The 22,291-nt window shown below is 43.0% G+C and overlaps 1 protein-coding gene across 1 annotated transcript in view; it reads right to left on the bottom strand.

The window, feature by feature from the left end:
* LOC144768973 (piezo-type mechanosensitive ion channel component 2-like) overlaps window positions 1-22,291 on the bottom strand; it is a 700,333-nt gene that overhangs the window by 549,345 nt on the left and 128,697 nt on the right. Inside the window, exon 8 of the mRNA XM_078652965.1 lies at window positions 16,814-16,976. Within this exon, the coding sequence (XP_078509091.1) occupies window positions 16,814-16,976 (163 nt within the window). The remainder of the gene's footprint in view (window positions 1-16,813; window positions 16,977-22,291) is intronic.

Genomic DNA, 22,291 nt, shown 5'->3' with positions numbered 1-22,291 from the left:
TATTCATGATTTAAAAAAAAAAATGAACAATGCCAATAGCTCTAAATGTAATGCTGCCGAGACCATTGCATTGTAAATGCTTGTTTAACTTTATTTGCATTCCTCCACTCAGGTAGCCCCCAACTTAACACTGCAGAGGTTCTGCTCGATGCCACCAAGGCATTTGACTCACTAGCATGGCCATATATTCTCCTCCTTCTGTCCCGTACTGTACTAATTGATAGCTTCCTATGCCTGGTTAAATTACTCTACATAAAACCAAAGGCCCATCTGCACGTCAATGGCTCGATCACCCCTCCTTTTATAAACTCAAGGGGCACTGGGCAGGAATGTCCCCTATCACCTATACTCTTTGCCATTGCGATGGAGGTCCTAGTTGCCAGATTAAGGCAACACCATTCGCACCACGGACTAGCATCCACCACAGAAGGATTCTGGTTTCCATGTATGCAGAGGATGTCACCCCATATGTCCGTGACCCCAAAAATAATATCACTCCTATCATCTGGGAAATCATCCTCTTCGGTGGACATGCTTGAATAACCATCATCTGACCCAAATCCATTATAATCCCACTCACTCCAGTCATGCAACCCTTCGATTTTGAATACCCTCCTGCAGTGGGCAGGTGCACTGGTCCGGTACCTTGGAGTCTGGCTCAGTAGTGACAGTGATGAAACGTGACGGGGAAACTATGGCAGACTCATGACATGGTTGGAGGAATGTGCACCAGTATGGCCAAAGCTGACACTGTCCCTTGAGGAGAGTTGCCATTTCCAAAATGGTAGTGCTCCCAAAATTCTTCTATCTCTTCATCAGTCTCTCACTTCCGCTTACGGCTCACTGTCACAAACGTCTCTGATCCAACTTGCTTGCTTTGGCATGCGATGGTAAACAGCCCCAGGTAGTCTGGGAAGTGCGAACCCTCCCCTTCGAGCAGGGGGGACTATGTGCTCCTGAAATGGACCTCTACTTCTACAGTGCACAGGAACCGTTTGCCAAATATTGGCTACTTCCTACTATGTTTCTGTCTCACACAGCCCCTGAACATGATCAATTCACGGTTTGGAAACTCAGGGACCCCTATTGACAAAACTAAACTAGTTATACATAGGGAAAGAAAACTGGTATGGAAAGGCCTATAGCTAGTTACATAATAAAATAACAGTCTGAAAACCCACTATGTACATAACTGTCAACGACTACACAACTATATATTTCTTTATAGGATTTATTATTTTCCAAAAATATATATAGAATTTCTTTTGTTTATCTGTAAATATTCAATTCACGCCCTGTCCCCTGATTACTGCCCTATACTTGTGCCCAAGCTCCCTCATGCTGTGATTGATTGATACTGTGGCCTGCATAATACGTTTGTGGGAAAGACTGAGAACACGTGCAGGGCTTGACTGCATGTACACCCCGGCAACACTACTTGAGGGACACTGATCTCTGCTCTCACTGACACTGTCGCTCGAAGACCCTTGAGACAGCTACAACTCTACACCTTCGAATATATATACCGGGAAAGTGAGGTTATATCCCCACAACATATACTCCATGTTCCGGCCCACAAGCCTCTAGATTTGCTAACCTACGACCAACTGCGTGCTGGCTTTTGAGCCATGCACAAGACTTTCCCTTCAGCTCCTCGACACTCCATGCCTTGGAAAAGCTGATCAGATGACTTTACGCACGATACAGGAAAAAGCTCTGATTAGTGTCCCCTTCACTCGATTCACTTGGTATGCTGACTCGGAATCGCCCCTCATTGAGGAGCAGTGGTGCTACTGCTGCATTCAATCTAAAGCCCTTTCTCCAAATTAACAGGCTTAGATTAATCCATTTTCAATACTTACACAGAGCATATTGTACACCTGTCCAGATGTACTAGATGTATCTGGTGGACCATCTGCGCTGTCCTTGGTGTGCTGCGACACTTGGCGTGGGAGTATACCGAGGTTCTGGTCTGAGGTATTTAACACTATTGAGCTGGTTACATAGCAAGTGCCGCAGTGGTCTCCTCTGGTAGGAAGGCTATGAACAATAGTTTCTTACCTGTAATCTGTGGTTCTCCAGTATTGGTGTCTTTCATAGATTCACATGCCTGAATCATTCCCCGTCGTCGGAGTGGTAGTTGAGACTCCCACTTCGACGACGGGGAATGATTCAGGCATGTGAATCTATGAAAGACACCCCAATACTGGAGAAGAACAATAGTTACTTACCTGTAATCTGTGGTTCTCCAGTATTGGTGTCTTTCATAGATTCACATGCCTGAATCATTCCCCGTCGTTGGAGTGGGAGTCCCAACTCCCACTCCGACGACAGGGAATGATTCAGGCATGTGAATCTATGAAAGACACCCCAATACTGGAGAAGTGAAGAATATCCCCTCGAAGATCTGTAAATTGACTGCCATCTTGCTTTTGCTGGCCAGTTGCTGAGTCGCTGTTTATTGGGGCAGGCGCCCCACGACCCGGCTTAACTGGTTGCGAGACGTTGCCTTTTGCCAAGACCACTTGACACTTACTGGTAACTGAAGCCTATGCACTCAAGACCCAAGGACATTTGGGCCCCTCTGGTTACCTATCTGTCGGTGCGGAGAGATGCAACATCACACCAGGATCTGGAAGGCTCTCAGGACAGAGAACCCTCACAAACGCCGCTGATGAGGGATGTGATCTTGATTTATGTGACGGATATCACATACCACCTTTCAATTGTTGTGTGGCACTATGATTCTAGAGACATTTCCATGGGGAGGATAAGTACCGGGATATTCGACCGTAACTGTACGTTATGTACTGTGATCAGGCCTACACTTACTGTGTGACTTTATCCCTTCCCTTGTTGTACTGTTCTTTGTGCACTGTTATTATCAATAAACAAATGTTTTTTTTAAAACACCATACACCCTGCCTTTTTTGATGCACATTTTTACTGGCAGCACGTTACACAATTTGTTCATAGTATATGTTATAGTGCTCCCTAATTGTTTTGTCTCTCCTGATAATTACCCATTGCTCTACACGCCCGAGCAGCAACGTCAACAATCTGCAAGTCATCTAGCAAGAATCTTCGGATCTCAAGACTACCTCTGTCATGGTGAAATAGGGGGACAGTCCTACAAAATCATATTCCTGAAATCTGTCTTTATCCAGTCATAATGTTCTTCTATTGATCTAGCTTTCACTCATCTCTTAGGGTTTTTTACAATGCCCATCTCTTAAGATTTTTTATAATGCAGTGGACACACTTGTAGCTCCTCAATACGTCATGTTTGATATTAAGTTTAAGCATGGGTGTAAAATCCGCTCCGCTCGCGGATTTTTCGGATTTTCGGCAACTCTCGCGAATTTGTCGAAAATCCGTGAATTCGCTTGCGGCGGATTTTTTGCTTGGTGATACAATATTGCGGCGCGCGGCGTGGTGCACGGCGTTCACTTTCCGTCATTCAGCGTTTGCCGAGTTGTTTTTCTCGATCATATTTTGCGAGTGCTGCGCCATTTTGGATCTTGCTGCGGGATCCCGCGGGAGTTTGGCGCCCGCGAATACGTAATCGCGGCTTGCCACCTTGCACAGCACGCCTCGCGAGAGTTCGCAATTGCGAACACGTACTAGCGAGCAGCACACTTTGCGAGATTACACATAGCGGCCGGAAACGGAATTACGTCACGCAAACAAGATGGCCGCGCCCGTGTACGACCGCTAGGGTAACTTCGCAAACGTATAGCTACAAGCGCCTTGCGAACACGCAAAAAATCACGCGAACATACACTCCGGAAAAAAAAAAATAGTGTATTCGCACGCATTTGCGGCTTTCGAAATCGATCTCGCACGGATTCGCGCCCCGCAAATCGCGCGAAATTGCAGAAAAATGATTTTTGCTAAACTGAAAGCAATCAGCAGGTGCAAAAGTTCAAACTTAACATTAGTAACCATTCACTCTAGTGCTTCCTGAGGGGCCCCTCCAGAGTTCAGTTGCCTATTTGCAACTATTCCATGACCCTGCTATGACCCAAACAGCAGGCTCATAGAATAGCTACAAGTAGACCATAAAGGTCCTGTGAAAAAAAATTGCACTGCAACAGAAAGCAAATTACAGATAAGGAAGGAAGCAGGTGCCAGCCAGATTGGAAGTTTCAAAATTACTGACACATTAATCACCCCCTAATTAATTCATGGCAGTTGAAGAAGGGCAGGTGTGCTTGCTTTCACTGCAACAGAAAGCAAATTACAGATAAGGAAGGAAGCAGGTGCCAGCCAGACTGGAAGTTTAAAAACAAGTGACACATTAATCAACCCCAAATTAATTCATGGCAGTTGAAGCAGGGCAGGTGTGCTTGCTTTTTTCACCCCCATAATCTACAGTGATAAACAAACCTAATGGGTGGCAGTGAGGATGTACCAGAGGGTGGCATGGGTGTACCAGAGGGTGGCAGTGGTGAAACAGAGGGTGCTGTGAACCTGTGATGATAAACCAGACGTAGAAACAACATAGTCGCGGCCGTTGCGAGACGAAAAGTAAGTTCGCAATTGCGAAATGGTCCACAAATCCTCGCGAACGCTCGCCAACACAAAAAACTTAAAAATCCGCTAATCCGCGAGAGTTCGCGGATTTTGCGTATTGCGAATCCGTAAATTCGCAAATTCGCGTACGCGAGATCCGCTAGATCCGCCCATGCTTAATTAAGTTATTATTCTTAAACACGTCTGCTTTTTAAAAACGTTATCTTGTAGCAATTTAATGCACACATGAAACAGGTAACTGGATGTTTTTTCAAACTTATATCATTTATATTAATAAAATAATGTGGTGGAACTATTACTTCTGCTAACATGACATAACGCAACACACATGTGTATGTGCCCTCGTTGTGACATGAGGGTGCTGACGGCACACACCTGAACATATCAGCAGGGCAGCACCTGAGGATGCACTGGGCAGGACCATGTATATCAGTTACTCCCTAATTTCTAGGGCGGTGGGGTTAGCTACATTTTAATGGGAAAATCAGGACAGCATTACCTATATAATATATAATATATCTATGCTACTATTATAAAGGAAGAACTTTGAACCTTTGAGGCGGGTAAACTCGGGAACCACAGCGCCAATCCACACACCCGATACATCGTTGTAATTGCCAGGGTGTGCAGATGGACATAGGCTATATAAATTTAAAAAATATAAGTTGTTTAAAAAATTTCCGAGAAAAAAAAAGTAGTCCCATGGAAGTAGCGCCGGCCGCGACGTGCGTGCTGACATCAGGAGCGCGGGGAGGAGCGGCGTCCAGGAGCGCGAGGAGGAGCGGCGGACATGAGCGTTGGGAGGAGCGGCGGAGGACAGGCGGGGAGGAGCGGTGAGGAGCTGCGGACAGGCTGGGAGGAGCGGAGAGGAGCGGCGGACAGGAGGGGAGGAGCGGCGAGGAGCGGCGGACCGGTGAACTCAGGAGCGTGGGGAGGTGCGGCGGATGAGGTAAGGCTCCGGGGACCCACGGACAATGTCGGGGCGAGCGGGGGCCCTAAAGCCAAGGTTGGGACGGGCTGCTACTCCGGGGGACCCACGGACAATGTTGGGGCAGGCGGGGGCCCTGAAGCCTAATTGCTAGCGGTGGACCGGTGAACTCAGGAGCACGGGGAGGTGCGGCAGATGAGGTAAGGCTCCGGGGGACCCACGGACAATGTCGGTGCGGGTGGGGGCCCTGAAGCCAAGGTCGGGACGGGCTGCTACTCCGGGGGATCCACGGACAATGTTGGTGCGGGCGGGGGCCCTGAAGCCAAGGTCGGGACGGGCTGCTACTCCGTGGGACCCACGGACAATGTCGGGGCGGGCGGGGGCCGGGGCGGGCGGGGGCCCTGAAGCCTGATTGCTCCCGGACAAGGTCGGGATGGGCTGCTAGTATATATATATACTAATATAATAAAGAGAGAGCCCAAACCTTTGAGGCGGGTAATCTCAGGAACCACAGCACCAATCACAACACCCAATACAGCGTTTGAAAGGGCAGTTGCAGCTGAAGGACATAGGGTATGCAGACGCCCACCATTTACATTTAAAAGGTAAAAGAACCGTGCCAGCAAAGTAGTCCCTTGTGGGTGTGTCTGCGTTGTGCTGTGGGCGTGTGCTGGGGCGTGACAAACACTGGGGGCGTGTGGTACGTTCCGCCCTGCATGCCATGTCTCATATCGTGTGCTGTGGGCGTGTGCTGGGGGCGTGGGCGTGTGCGGGGCGCGGGATTACGGAAAAAAACGAGCGTTGTGCCCAATATTTCATTGTTTTTTCTTCCCAGGTTCTGTACATTCCAGCTCCGGGTGTCCACCCTGCTCCCTTTAAATACCCCTGCACCCCATAATCATAACCCACCCTTACTCCTTAAAATACCCCAACACCCTTAAATACTAACCCATCTTAACCCTATAAATATACCCTGTACCCCAAAACCCAAACCTATCCCTAAACCCTAAAAATACCCCTGTACCCCAAAACCCTAACTTAGCCCTGAACCCTATAAATACCCCTGTACCTCAAAACCCAAACCTACCCCTGAACCCTAAAAATACCCCTGTAACCCAAAACCCAAACCTAGCCCTGAACCCTTAAAATATCCCTGTACCCCAAAACCCAAACCTACCCCTGAACCCTAAAAATACCCCTGTACCCCAAAACCCAAACCTAGCCCTGAACCATAAAAATAACCCTGTACCCCAAAACCCAAACCTACCCCTGAACCCTAAAATACCCCTGTACCCCAAAACCCAAACCTAGCCATGAACCCTAAAAATACCCCTGTACCCCAAAACCCATACCTAGCCCTGAACCCTTAAAATATCCATGTACCACAAAACCCAAACCTCACCCCTGAACCCTAAAAATACTCCTATACCCCAAAACCCAAACCTAGCCCTGAACCCTAAAAATACCCCTGTACCCCAAAACCCATACCTATCCCTAAACCCTAAAATACCCCTGTACCCCAAAACCCAAACCTAGCCCTGAACCCTTAAAATACCCCAGTACCCCAAAACCCAAAACTATATCTGAACTCTTAAAATACCCAAACACCCCAAAACATATACCTCAGTACCCCAAAACATATACCCCTATACCCATACTTACCTTATCCAAACATAAAAAAAAAAACATGCTTTTACCATTCATGCATTTACAACAAATTTCGTTGTAAATGTATGCGTGGTAAAAGCATATACAATGTAATGCCATGCGTTATAATGGCATTGCGGAGTCATGGTACTTTCGTAATGAAAGTATGCGGAGTGATAGTATGCGGAAAGAAAGTTGTGGAATAATGGGTGTTTACACTCCCCCGGTAAGTACATTGGTGGCATGGCGGCCCACATCTCCAGCAACATACTCATATTTTTTCACCACCGATTTGAAAAATACTAAGGTCTCTCTCATTGATGGCCAGCACCGACATACACTTTTAGACACACCTCCCGCCACAAGTTCTAGAATTGCGAACTTTAGAGCTGGGGAGCTACGTTCGAATCTCGGCATCAGCTCAACATCCTGTGATTCCAGGCAAATCACTTTGTCTCCCTGTGCCTACCACAAATGAATGTGTTCTTCTGTAATGTAAATTGTGCTCATGCCATGTTGTCGAGTTTGCGCTATATAATATTGCAAGGAAAAACAAAGTAGGGAAACTCGAGTTCACACACTACTGAACGCGCACTCTTAAGTGCATCAGCAGTGCACTGTGAATCGGAGAGTTTCACAGGCCTGTCACAGATAAGAAATGCTATCAAAACGAAATCCTACAAAACAATATACTACTGACCGGCAGCAAATCATACCCGGACAACGTCGGGACGGGCTGCTAGAATATATATATATATATATATATATATATATATATATATATATATATATACACATATATATATATATATATATATATATATTTATATATATATATATATATATATATATATATATATATATATATATATATATATATATATATATATATATATATATATATATATATATATATATATATATATATATATATATATATATATATATATATATATATATATATATATATATATATATATATGCTCCACCAGTGCCGGTAAGAGAAAATCAGCTGTCGTAAGCAGTCCCAGTAAGGTCACCGGCAGACCTAAATCTCTTTTCCAAACACCTCCTCATCCAGGAAGTAAACCAGGACACCCAGAGCTCCTTGTAGGAAAGTTTATTTTGCAAGTGAAAAAAGCTTTTTCACTTGCAAAATAAACTTTCCTACAAGGAGCTCTGGGTGTCCTTCCTGGTTTACTTCCTGGATGAGGAGGTGTTTGGAAAAGATATATATATATATAAATCAATTTACTCGAAATAGAAATTCAAGGATTTGGGCCAAGTGAACAGGCGGACAAGTTTAGAAAGGAGATGATGCAGAGGGTTAAAAAGGATGAGGAGGTGATAAAAAAACGCAAAGTCTTCAAATTTGAGCGCGACCGCCTCGACTATCTAAATGGCCAAATTTTTACGTACGCAAAAAAGTACGAAAACGTAAAAGCCTGGGCACGAAAAGTACGACAACCAAATGATGGCAGTAAAACTGTCTCAATTTCATCAACGGATGCAAGTTTGACTTCGGGCAGTGAGGCGGAAAACGAGGTGGCAGGACCCTCCACGGTAGGGCCAGTAAAACTGTCTCTGGCGCAGGAAGTGAGCTGCCTTTGTCAAGACCGGCGAGACACTTTAAGACCAAGAGTCCTAGGCAAGACTCAGGTAAACAAAACCGGGCAAATCAAAAACGACACGCCCGAAGGAAATGTCGCCAGTACAAAGCAGCCCAGCTCGAATCAACCTGCCAGAGGCAGATGGAACAGATCAAAACGCAAGACAAATTTGAACTAAATCCAAAATCTGTTGTTAATCTCTCGAACATCACTCTGTCTACCAATGATGAGATGATCCTAGGCTTAGGATTATCCTACTGTCCACCTTCCAACTTCAATTATGTGGATACAAGAATGGACACTTACCGTTTCATACGCAAACTTAAACTACAAAAATTCTTTGCTCTCCAACCCAAGAAAGGAAAAAAACAAACAGGGACACCGAAAAGCCCCTCTTTATTGGAAGCCGGGGATCGTGGTGCCTTTGATGAGATCTGGAGTCTCCAACAGGAAGTGGAACCGGCATTGGATTTGCCTTTGGTGACCTCAAGGGAAGACCAAGGGATGAGTAATACTCCATTCAAACCCAAATCAACTTTCCAACCTGTGTTAACCCATGACAATATAGATGTTTCCCATGATTTGGTCGTGAAAGAACTTAAACAACTATACATATCGACAAATAAAAAACGAAGGATGATCAACAACAAAAACCAATGTTACCACAATCTAATCAAAAAATTGGAATCGGACAAAACCATAATTATCCTCCAAGCGGATAAAGGTGGGAACATTGTGTTATGGTCTCGCGCTTTATATATAGCTGAGGCTGAAAGCCAACTCGCAGATGGTGCATGCTATAAAAAAAGCAATTTGTCAACTTTAAAAGTATTGTGGGAAGACCAAAACCAGAAACTCATGGCATGGAGAAGTGCCAAACTAATTTCTAATGATGAATATAGATTCATGTAGAAAGATTTCCCGGTTATCCCATCATTCTATCTAATACCCAAAATACATAAAGATTTAAATAAACCACCGGGCAGGCCGATCATATCGGCAATTAACAGCTCAACAGAAAACATTTCAAAATATATCGATTTTTTCCTCCAGGAATGGGTAAAAGGACTCCCTTCATTTGTTCAGGACACTTCTGACTTTATCAAGAAAGTGAATGATGTAGTCTGGAGCATTGACTGTTTATTGATAACCCTTGATGTGTCTTCTCTTTATACATCAATCAAACATGCTGATGGGATCAAGGCTGTTGAATTCTACTTAAATAGGAGACAAATGAACTTTTCTGCACACAATAGAATGTTACTATCTATGATTCAAGTGTGCCTGGAACAGAATTACTTCCTGTTCGATAACCAGATTTACCAGCAGGTTAGAGGGGTAGCTATGGGGTCTTGCTTCTCCCCGAGTCTAGCATGTCTCCACATGGGACTCTGGGAGGAGCAGACCCTTGGCAGTACCTCCAAGACAACAATGCAACAACATGTTCCGCTTTACCTGAGATATATCGATGATATATTCATGGTATGGCGAGGTACAATTGCAGAAGCAAATGTTTTTGTAAATGCACTAAATGATAACTGTTTAAACTTGTGTTTTACCTCTCATATAGATGCCAAATCGGTGATCTTTTTGGACACTGAAGTGTATGTTGCAGATTTGGTTCTGCATACAAAGCTCCACAGAAAGCCTACAGCAGGCAACACGGTGCTACATGCATCAAGCCAACATCCCCAACACCTTATCAACAGCATCCCCTTCGGGGAGATGCTGCGGATCAGGCGTATCTGCAGTAATGATCTAGATTGTTACAAGGCTCAGGAGGAGAGCAAACAGCGATTTTTGTCTAGGGGGTATTCTGTCAAGACTATCCAACGGGCAATGAATAGATCTCTCACTGTTACAAGAAAGCATTGCAACTAAAAACAAAACTAGAATCTCTGCAGTGGATGACACCATAAACCAACCTAGGGTCATCATGACATTCAATAAACAGCACAAGGAAATCTGGCGGATTTTCTATAAAAACTGGAATCTAATAACTGGGGATCCGGTTATTGGGAAATGTATTACCACCATGCCAGATATTACATATAGGAAATTCCAATCCATGTCGAACCATCTGGTGAGTAACGTACTGGAGAAACCGATTTCAGCGACTTGGGGCGCTCTGAGCGGAGGCTTCAAAAAGTGCTCGGTCTGCAAAGCGTGCAGACATGGCTGCAATAAAACGCAGTACACTGTGCCTTTCAGAAGTACTCCTGTCAAAATCAAGAAACGCATGTCGTGCAAGACTGAATTCGCAGTCTATGTGCTGCAGTGTCCGTGTGAGCTCAGGTACGTGGGTAGTACCCGCTTGCCCGTTCACAGGCGGATACTGCAGCACATCCGGGCCATCGTGGGTAAAGACCAAGCATATCCGGTGGCCCGCCATTTTGAGATCCGACACAACAGTGATCCTTCCGTCTTGCAATATTACGCTATCGACTGCGTTATGCCACTCAAAAGAGGAGGAGACAGGGATGCAAAGCTCCGCTTATTAGAAACTAGATATATCATTGAATTGGACTGCAGGACACCACGAGGTCTTAACGCGAGTGAGGAACTATATACCTGTCTGTAATATATCAAAGGGAGTGGTCTAGCAGTCCATACTCATTATATCAACAGTGGTTATCCAGTTATCTAGTTTTCCGTTTGCACCTTGCACTTTATTTTATTTCATGTACATCAAATTTTTGAATGAGCTGTCTCTGTAAAATCTTGGGGTAAGGGTGTTGATGAAATGATTAAGAACTACAATTCCTCCCTCCAAATATTTCCATGCATTGAAAGAAATTGTTTTTAAAGATGAATATTGCACATTTTTGCACTGTTTAAGCACTTTCATTGGCAGGATTCATTATGAGGATGTATACTTATTTTAAGTCTAGACCATCAATGGACAAAAAAATTTGGACTTTAACGAATACTTTAACTTAATTTTGTGTTGATACATTGGTCTTTTTTCATGTCTGGTGAAGATCAAAATGATTTCAATGAGTGTATCGATTGAGATTTTTTTGTACAGAACTATAGTGTTAGTATAAACGGGGTTGCATTAGGCAGGTATTTTAGATGAGGTATTTTAGGAAACAATCTCTTTTGAGGGGCTAGCAATGATATAACAAAGACACTACGTCATTGATTGCTACGTTTTATGTAATCAGCAAATATTCACATATTGCAGATTGATGAAAATGTTTTTGCTCGGCTCATGTGTACAGCTTTTGAGATTGGATGCACCCTTATCATAACCTAGTTTTTATACTATGATTGCGTGTTTTGTATTATGCATTTACTTTATGACCAAATGGTTTCTTTTAAAAACAACACCGGGCACTATGCCCTTGATGTTAAAACAAGTTGTTAATTGTACCAGTCGTTAAAGGGTCAATAGAGGTATGGCCAGAACTACCTAGCGCCGCCCTTGAATGATTAGACTCTATAAGTACCCTCCTTACTTTCCAAGCAATGTATCATGTGATCAAGCCTCTGGCTAGAGGCGAAACGCGTCATGCGGGCTTGCTGGGTGCTATTCTGTTGGATGAAATAAAGCACTGATTTTTGCACGTAATCTGGGTCTGTCTTATCCGTTTTACAGTTCGAGTAAGGTGACTGAGGCGCGGCTGCATCTAACGGAGATCAAGCAATATATATATATATATATATATATATATATATATATATATATATATATATATATGTACCGCAACAGCAGTCTTCCACAACGCGCCACCCAGAAAGCAGGGACAGGAAAGACCACGCAAGTCCAAACGTATTATCGGCAAAGATTTATTTGAAAGAGAGTTACCAAATCTGACGCGTTTCGGGCGTCCGCCCTTGCTCACAGATCGTCAGGTAAATGACCAAACACCCTTTAAATACGTTTTTTACACCTTTTTTTTCTCAATGCATTTTTTTCACAAACAGCTACACCATGTGGTAAGTAGAAAGCAAGGACACACTACAAGCTATAGACATATGTAGTCTGTTTTCCAAACATTTGATAAAAAAACACAGAAACCTCATCAATGTGTAGAATAAATTAGTTACAAATATCATATTTTAAATTTAAAATAGAGTCCAATTCATTTATAATTCACTAATGATGAATTATAAAATATTTACATCCTGCTAATCAATATAGAAAAGAATATGCTCTAGCCGACCCGAATACTGTTCATATCAATACAGATTACAAATGTGCAAACCTTGCATTGTACACAATAGTGCAAATTACGCAAAATAAGTGCAAATATATACTGTGCAAATGACGCAGGAAGATTTGTGCAAAATTGCATAGATGTAAAATCAACTACATAATAAAACGTTGTTGATAACCCATTGTATAAAAATTGACATGGTAAAATCAAACAATGATAAAATCATTTGCAAAGTTCATCACAGTATTTTCAGGTATCTCTGCATTAATGCAATAACGGCCACAAACATTCACAGCAGCGATTATATATTCAAATTCCTTAGTATCAAAGGACTCAAACTCAGATGACAAATGAATTTATAAAGACCCACACGTTGAGTGATATTTTTAAGTTGGGTAAACAAAACCAGGAACAATGTCAGAGTGTCTATGTCCAATGAAAAGGTGCAAACATTTAAATAAAACCTATTTCCAAAAAAAGAAAAAACCATGTGTATGAAAAAACATAAAATGTAAAACAAAAGTGTGAAATAAAGGCAAAATTCATAAAATTTCATAGGCTAGAGAGGCAGAAAAGGACGGAATGTTTCAAATGAAATATGAAAAGGGAAAGAATATAATGGTTTATAGAAATACATGTAAATCTTCTGTAGTATTCAACCCGTTTGGGAATCTACTGTCTAATTCTAAGATCAACTGTGATTCCAATCTCCTGAGTATTTTATCTCTGTCACCGCCTCTGCGTGGCTTTGGAACCGAGGTGATGACATAGTATTCCAGGCACTGCAAGTTGTTATTATGGATGGCTTTAAAGTGCTGGCCACTGGATACGTGCCATCATTGTTAACGATGGCACGTAAATGCTGGAGGATCCTGGCATGCACCTGTAGCTTTGTGCTGCCCACATATCTAAGGCCACAGGTGCATGTCAGGACGTAGACAGCAAAATCAGTCTTACAGTTGAATGAACCCTTGATGTTCATCATAACTGGACTGAATGGTGTTGAATACTGAGTGGTGTTTCTCCCAAATTTACAAGCCCTACAAGTAGAGCAACGTTTAAATCCCGGCCGGGATTTCAACCAATCTTCCCTTTTCTCAAGCTCAGGGAATTCATGACTGATTTGAGATCTAAGGGAGGGTCCCCTCCGATAAGTAATAGTAGGACTATCTGGAAGCCTGGGTGCTAGAACTAGATCAGTTTTTAGAACAGGCCATCTCTGTTTCATGATGGATTTAATCTGTCTGGCCTGTTTACTGTAGGTGGTAATGAACCTGGGGGCTTTATCCTTAATACTAATTTCAGCTCCTGAAGAATTATTGTGAGTAGAAGTTAGCAATGACTCACAAGTGCATGCATTGTTTTTTTGGGATTGCTGTTTTCAAAACGGATTCTTTGTATCCCCTATGCCCAAATCTGTCCAAGGCTTCATTAGTACAGATAGCCAGATCGCGATCAGTACTACAGATTCTCTTTAACCTGAGCAGCTCCCCAAAAGGAATGTTGTCTATTGTATGTCGTGGATGGGCACTGCTGGCATGCAAGATGTTATTGCCCGCAGTGCTCTTTCTATGGAGTTTGGTTGCTAAACGACCATCATGGATGAATACTTTCACATCAAGGAATTCGGCTTCAGAATTACTGATATTCGAAGTGAATCTCAAATTCTCCTGATTAGTGTTAATAGACAAAAGAAAATTGCTGGCACTTACATAATCAGCCCTCCATATAACAAAAACATCATCTATATAACGCATCCACTGCACCACATGTTTGTTATAGGTTGCTCCGTGTGTACGCATGAGGACCTGTTCCTCCCACCAGCCTACGTGTAGACACGCATAGCTGGCGGAGAAACAGGCCCCCATCGCGACACCACGTTTCTGGACATAAATATTGTTGCCAAATAAAAAAAAGCTGTTATCGAGACACCATGTCGTGAGTTCAATTATCATTTTGTTATGATTATAACAATTAATAGGTCTTTTACCAAGGAAGTGCTCTAAAGCTGCCAAACCAGTTGTATGCACAATGCTGGTGTAGAGCGATTCAATAACAAGAGTTATTAAGAGTAGGTCATTACTCCATGGAATATCCTTGATTTTACTGATAAAGTCTCCAGTGTCTTTGATATATGTTGGCAAATCCTTGACTAAATCTTGTAGGAAGTAGTCAATATACTCAGTGACATGTTCCGCCACTCCAGCAATGGCCGAGATGATTGGTCGGCCAGGGACTGGGACAACCTTTTTGTGGACTTTAGGGAGGAGATATAATTTCGGCAACACTGGAAATTCAACATGTAGGAAGTTAAATTCTTGTTTAGAGGTCATACCCTCTCTCTTCCATTTATGTAGTAATTTCTGTAAAATGTCTTTGGCCTCGTTGTAATTCTTGCCCGTTGTTTTAGTATAGCAAGTGGAGTCATTAAGTTGTTTCAAAGCCTCCTCGATATAGGCATCCTGAGGCCAAATTACCACATTGCCTCCCTTATCAGCGGTGGTGATGATGTTTTTGTGGTCATTACTCAGTTTGGAAACTAAAGACAAATATTCTTGCTCCCGCTTGCTTTTATAACGTTTTTTATGTTTGATTTTGTGATGAAGTTGTTTCAAATCTTCCACAACAACATCATGGAAAACGTCAATCGAATCTTTAGGCATAGTTGGTGTAAACCTTGATTTAGGTTTAAACGGACTGATGTTCGCGCCCACCTGTGAAATAGAAGCATCCCTAAGTTCATCCTGAGTTGACACTGGGTTGATATCAGACGTATCATTTGTCGCCAATTGATGTAACAATAGAAATGTTTTGGTCTCTCTAGCCGGTAATGTCAAATTCCTTGTAATCGTTGTGGTCTTGTTAGTAGGAATGTTATCACTTGGACCATCCTTAATATTAAAAAACTTCTTTAATTTGAGTTTTCTAATATAGCAGTAGACGTCAACCCGGGTTTTGGCATAGTTGAAATCTGAAACCGGGCAATAGGTTAGACCGAGGCTAAGCAGTTGTTTCTCTTCCTCGGTAAGGGTCATGGCTGATAGATTGATGATGGCATTGTCCTCTATCGTTTTTTGCGCCAATATTGTTTTTTTTGGCTTTTTGGGCGATTTTATGCTTTTTTCGGTGCTCACCCCTCCTTTTGTTGCGTCTTGACTTTTTTTCTGCTGTCGCGTTAGGGGTCTGAGTGTTTGTAGCCGGTTTGAGACTAAAAAATCCACTTCTTCTCCCAAATCGAGAATTCTGGAATTGTGGTCTCTTGCAGAAAAATCACCATCCTCAGATGAAAGGCCACTGGTAAGTGCTTCCTCATCACTGGTTTCGATGTTAGAGTCCAAGATAGCTGATGTTGAGGCTTCATGTTGAATAGGAGGTATAACTTGTTTTGTCTGCTCTTGTGCAAGTTTGGTTTTCTTAGCTTTTTCAAACTTGCGTGCGAAAGTATAAATTCGCCCCTGCGCATAATCCTCTTTGTCGCGGGCGAACTTGTATATTTTTCGCGCCTTTATTTTCTCTTCTTGTTTTGATAATCTTTCATCGATCTCTTTGCGTGTTTTTGTGATGAAATCATTAGGTTCAAATTATATATATGACTCCACATGATTAAAAAAACTGTCCAAATACCAGTGTAAGAGTGCAAGTGTGCAGTCAAGCGACCAATCTAGACATACAACATACCTCATCCCAGCCACATGCAACAAAGCAGGAGTTAGTTATAAATGAGTTAGTGCATACCCAAAACCCCATTTGAATGAGAGGTGGGGGGTCAGTTGTATTGTCCTCACAATACAGTTAAGGGAACCAAAGCACCAGGAGATGTAATCATTTTCCTAGGATCATGCATGTTGGGAGTAGTGGGGAAGGTGGGATCAAAATCATGCCTTTTGGACTACAAACATCACTACACCTGTAGGTTTCGTCTCTCTTACCATCGGCATGTGAGCCCATTGATCCACCAACATCACCAGCATGTAGTACAGTGTAAAGAGCAGGAAGGGGTTGGCATAGGCTGGCCAGGTGAGTCCAGGGCGGAGGTGCAGCTTCCAGGACTCAGTCACATTTGTGCGGACAAAAGCGGTCATACCAAATAACCTGGGGATAGAAGGCAACAAGAATCAGCTAGAACACATCTCAAAATAATTCACATTCCAGGGGGATTGGGGGTGGCGGTATACAATTTATAATCATTCCCAAATATTTTGCCTCATACAGCAACTAAGAACTAACAAGAGTGGTTGGACCAGTCGCAAGTAACTTTGTCAATTGCTGAACATGGCGTTTTAAGGAGTCTTCCACTTTCGCAGTAGGATCAATGCTTTCTTCTAAAAAAAGTGGTAGTTCTGTCGTTTGTGCTGTGTAACCAACCCATGGTAAATAACGTGTATCACACTGATTGATTCCTCCCACCACTGCTTGTGGTGCACAGTAAAAGACATCGCATCTTCCTCCATCCTGTGTATGTCTCTTTTTATGGCTATGTCTCTAACATCAAGGCAGCAACTTCCAGAAGCTGTTAAACAGATCTTTGTATTCACCCATTCCAGGGCTTAATTTTTAAATAAGAAGGAGCTGTGCCAAAAGTTAAGCCGGGGGCCGGCCCTACAGTTTTCGGGGTGCCAAACACCAAGGCTTTCTAACCTTGATTTCACCCATGCCTATTTCACCTACCATCAGACACTCCCTACCTCTTTATCTCCCTCTTTCAGGTTCCTTTTCTTCTTTACTTTCTCCCTTTGCCACGGTCTATTTCCGTCTTTCTTTTCCTCCTGCTTTACTCTATGTGTTTTTCTACCTATTGGGGATCAAAATATGTTGAAGAAAAATAAGTGCTGTTCCCTATAACTAAGGTCCAGTGGAATCCACCAGCAACCACCCACTCAAATGAAGCACTGATGCATTCCATGTGAAGGCCAGATAGGCATTTAATCCCACCGGGCATTTCCCAGGAGGCCTTGGAAGCCGGCTTTGAAAGCCCAGGGCCACCTGGTGGCTCTGTCACTTCCCAAGATCCTCTCGGGGAGGCTTCAAGAGACAGAGAAATAGATGGAGGAAGGGGGTAGGTAGAGAGAAAGTGATCAGAGAGGGAGAAGAGAGAGAGTATGGGTGGATGGAAAGAAAGTGATTATGGGAGAGGGTGAAAGGAGTGGGCCAGGTTTGAGCATTTTTGCCATGGCTGCTTTTGGTTTCCCAGTCCGGCCGTATTCCCTAAAAGGATGTCTGTGCACCAATTTTCTTTTCTTTTTTTTTTTTAAATTAAGTGCTTTTAAAATCATGCAATTATACTGATGTAATTTGGCTTATCATTCGCACAAACAAGCTTTATGGCAAATTTCTGGGATATTAATGGGTGCAATAACGGGTTAAAGTTTGGCATTAATATCTGTCCAAGAAAGACACAACGATAACTGTGAATATTTAATCAATTTTTTAACAAAGTTGCTCAATTCTTTGTGTTTTTCGGACAATCAGATCTGATTCCTGAAATGATGTGTGGTCTGTATAGACTCGTCGGTCTTGAGGCACTGATCCTCTGAAGACTGATATCAGTTCTTGGATGATCAGGAATGCATCTAACTGTCTGTGCTGATCTGTGGACCCTAATGCATGGGTTGGGGTGAAGCACCTCTATCCAGAGCTGGCTTAACCAGCTTCCTGAGAGTCTAATTCCGTTTTATGGAATTGTAAGTAGGTTAATATCATCTATCTTACTCTAGCCTGAAAGAGGTACATGCCAGTGGGTAGGTGGATAACAAAAAAAATGCTCGTCCAATGGGAATAACGGAAATATCGCATTACATAACAAGCTGATTACTGTAAATACGCCTAGTATGTAAAAACTGCAAACCCCATATGCACGTACTGCCTCGTTTTCATCATTAACTAGCAACCACCAGAATCAGTTACCTTCTCTACATGTACAAAACCAATCTGACATTACTATGCTATGTTCAAAGTTTCTTATCGAAAGTATTTTATTCATTTAAATAAACATCAAAAATGCACACAAATTAAAAAAAGTCAGGTATCCCTCGGAGAGAATTACTCTCCAACGCATGGCAAGATAAAAAGTGGAAAGAGTTCATCCCTTAAAAGTTGTTACGTATTCCCAAACACCCTTTTCTTGTACATTAAGGGCATTCAGCCAAGCGGCCACACCTGCCAACCCCAGGCCTTCCTTATCAGTCGCTGTCGGATTTCATAAAACGTCTTGAGATAGAGACCACCAGTGAGGTGCTCGAAGAACAACTTCTACTGTTGGGCATCTTGGCTGGCTACACCCACCAGTCATACCTCGGCCCCTTCCACCTGGGAAAGAGGGGCAACAGCCTCGATTCATCCCTCCCTGGAAGGTTTCATCTGCAGTCAGCGCTCCTGTAATGATAGCAGCTCCTCTCTTTCCACCAACTCAAACTCAGCTGACTGGACCCGGAATCAGAATGGCAGAAACATTCTAACCATTCACACGGCATTCACTCTTCTTCAGCATTCTGACCAATCAGCTGGACTCTCCTGCTTACTGATTCACCAATCACAATCAGTCAATGCAAATGTTGAGCAAGTTACTAATCTTCGGTAATGCCTTATCTGGTAGCAAGGGCGTAACACAGCTGCAGGGGGGCCCCCTCAGCACAGTACTTTCGCCCGAGAGTTTCTGATAAAATTCGGAGCGGGGGCCCCTCCATGCATCTTGCAGGGGGGCCTCCTCAGATTTTGTTAGGCCACTGTCTGGTACAGACTTTATCTAGCTTCGGATTCCTTACTGTATATATTCCCCAAGCGTCAGACTAGATCTGGAAATTTTTCAGCATTTAACGTGAGCACCGGTAGGTGGTGTGGTTCGGCTCCACGGGTCATTGTCCACACCGGAAGAGAAGTGTGTAGTGCCTATATAGGCGCCACCCAGCACGCTGACCTCAATTCATGACTGGTTTTCTGCATCAGAAGTAAACAGCCAAACTGAGGAAGAATGGCTGGTGTGCCAGGTGAGGTCCTTAACCCCTTCCACGCTCATGACGACCTCAGCTCGTCATGAGGTACGCCTGTCGTACGTTCATGACGAGCTGAGCTCGTCATGTAACGCGGTAATTGCGAATCTTTAGCGCACAGCGGTAAAACGCTTAGCGCGGATGGGGTTAAGGATGTCTTCAATGTGGGACTTACAGTTTGCAGAACAGGGAGGATTGGTAAGGAATGTGCGGCTAGATAGTCTCCACAAGATAACGCATTACAGCAGGTACGTAACTTGTTCATCTGATCGAGACTTCTAGCCACAGATTTTTTAACCTTAAAATAGATACCAAAGCAATCTCTCTGCAGAGGAGTGTCTCTGGACTGTGTTACACTAAGAACCTCTGGAGGACCAAACAGGCAAAATGGCCACCACGCCAGACCTATCTGTCTACGCAGTAGTGTTTGGCAAACAGGTGCAACGATATCTAAATGGTGCTTGGTCATTCCCCGTTTGTTCTCGAGGAATCTGAACCGCTTCAAGTTGAAATTCTTCTTCTTCATCTGATCCTGCCACAAAAGCGCATCCTTTTTCAGCCTCACTGGGTATCCACTCTAAGATGGAATCTTCTAGAGCAAACTGCAACACCAAATTCTTTGTCTAAGTGAAACTATTTGCGTTCCACACACCATCTGATATCATGTATATTACATTGCATCCATTGGACCTATTACCAGTGGCTGTGATATTGAGAAGGTGTGTCAGCTCTTCTTGGATGTTCAATCCTATGCATCTTTCTAGATGCATATTTGGACACTGAGAACTAAAAGAACAATACTGCTGTAACAGCTTTGTGACTGCACCTGTATGTCTCCGACTCCACCAGGGAGCTATTCCTGCATCCACAGTGTGAACATTGTACTATTCTGCACCTCAACAGTACACCTTTTTCTGCAAAAATGTCAGATTTTGCAGAGTATTTCTATTTGAAGGACCCTACAATTTTGATTTATATTTTATAAAGACAGGTTTAGGCCACGTACTTCTTGTCATTTCTTGAGACATGTTCAGAAATCGGTCATGATGTTTTGTACGATAGTGTCTTTTTAAAAAGTGCATGAAATATTGAATTTTGGCATTTTCTGTGACTACGACTTCCAGCACTCAGATGCCCACAAGACATCGTCTTTCTCACTCACAAAGTCCAAAAGGCTATATGCAGAGGCGTTGCAACACTTATAGGGCTCTAGATACCTTTAGCTGCACAACAAAACTATTTACACTTCCAGGACTGGACCTAGGGTAGAGATTCATCATCCGTTTTAAATGCACAATTTAGTAGATAGTACTTTGTAACATATGTTCCAAAGAAACTGTGTTGTGGGAAATTAAGGCCAATTTGTATTTAAAACAGGAATTCTTGATAAGAGCTGCCTGGAGCCCAGGCACACACATGTACAAGTGGCGTCCTACAGTATTGGTAAATGTTGTAAAAAGTTGTCTTTTAACTTATATTGCACTAACCCTAGATTCTATACATTCTTTAAACAAAAACACGCCCTCATGGCCTCAAGCACAAATTAATTTACTCACACGGAGAAGCACTTGGAAAATCGAAACCAATCACATGAATTGAAATCTTTGAAACGTGAGCAGCAACAACACAGACCCATTCTGAATCACCTGTCAATGGGCTCTACAATCAATAAAATAAAGCAGAGGACAGTGCATTGGTCTCCCCTAAATGATGCACTATTCTTTCAACCATATAGTTTAACTGCTCATCAACGGGGTCACGGTAGATGTGAAGCAATGTATTCACTGCGGTTTGTACATCAATTAAACCTTCAGCCACCTACACCTCGTGACACACCTCAGTTGTCATGGTTAACTTGCGGCATTATTTCATTTCCAATTAACTGTTATCGGGTTGTAGGAAAACTCACCACAGAGAAATTACCGCTTAAACCCCCCCCCACACTCAAAAATATGTTTTACAACAAACACACCACAGCCTGCTGAAAGAGCAGAACCCCTCATATGTGAGCCTTCAAGCAACATTAAGAAACAAGCACTGGAAAGCCAATAGGTATGACACTTGCACTCATGCCCTGACAAAAGCAAAACAAGCCCTGCACAAAAGAATTGCCTTTTTGTAGACAATGCATGGACAAGATAAATAATTAAATGCGAGACTGTAGGGTGTACTTTTCAGATATAAAATAGTCTCTCTTACTGAAGGTGGAAGTATACTGCCAAACAGTCAATAATAGGAAGGGGAGCCTAAGTTACTTCTTTTTGATGATCCAAGATATGACTGACAAAGCCAATGGCTAAATGTTTTTTAAGATAAAGAAAGCAATGGTTGGTGAAGGGTGACCTTAAGGCCAACAGAATATGTGTATAATACAAGATGTTTGCCTTGTATTCCTCAAGCATCATTATCATTACATGCCCA

This window comes from Lissotriton helveticus, chromosome 7 (genome assembly GCF_964261635.1).
Source record: "Lissotriton helveticus chromosome 7, aLisHel1.1, whole genome shotgun sequence".
Taxonomy (NCBI): Eukaryota; Metazoa; Chordata; class Amphibia; order Caudata; family Salamandridae; genus Lissotriton; species Lissotriton helveticus.
Note: the sequence above shows the minus strand (reverse complement) of the source record. Positions and strands in the feature narration are given on the sequence as shown.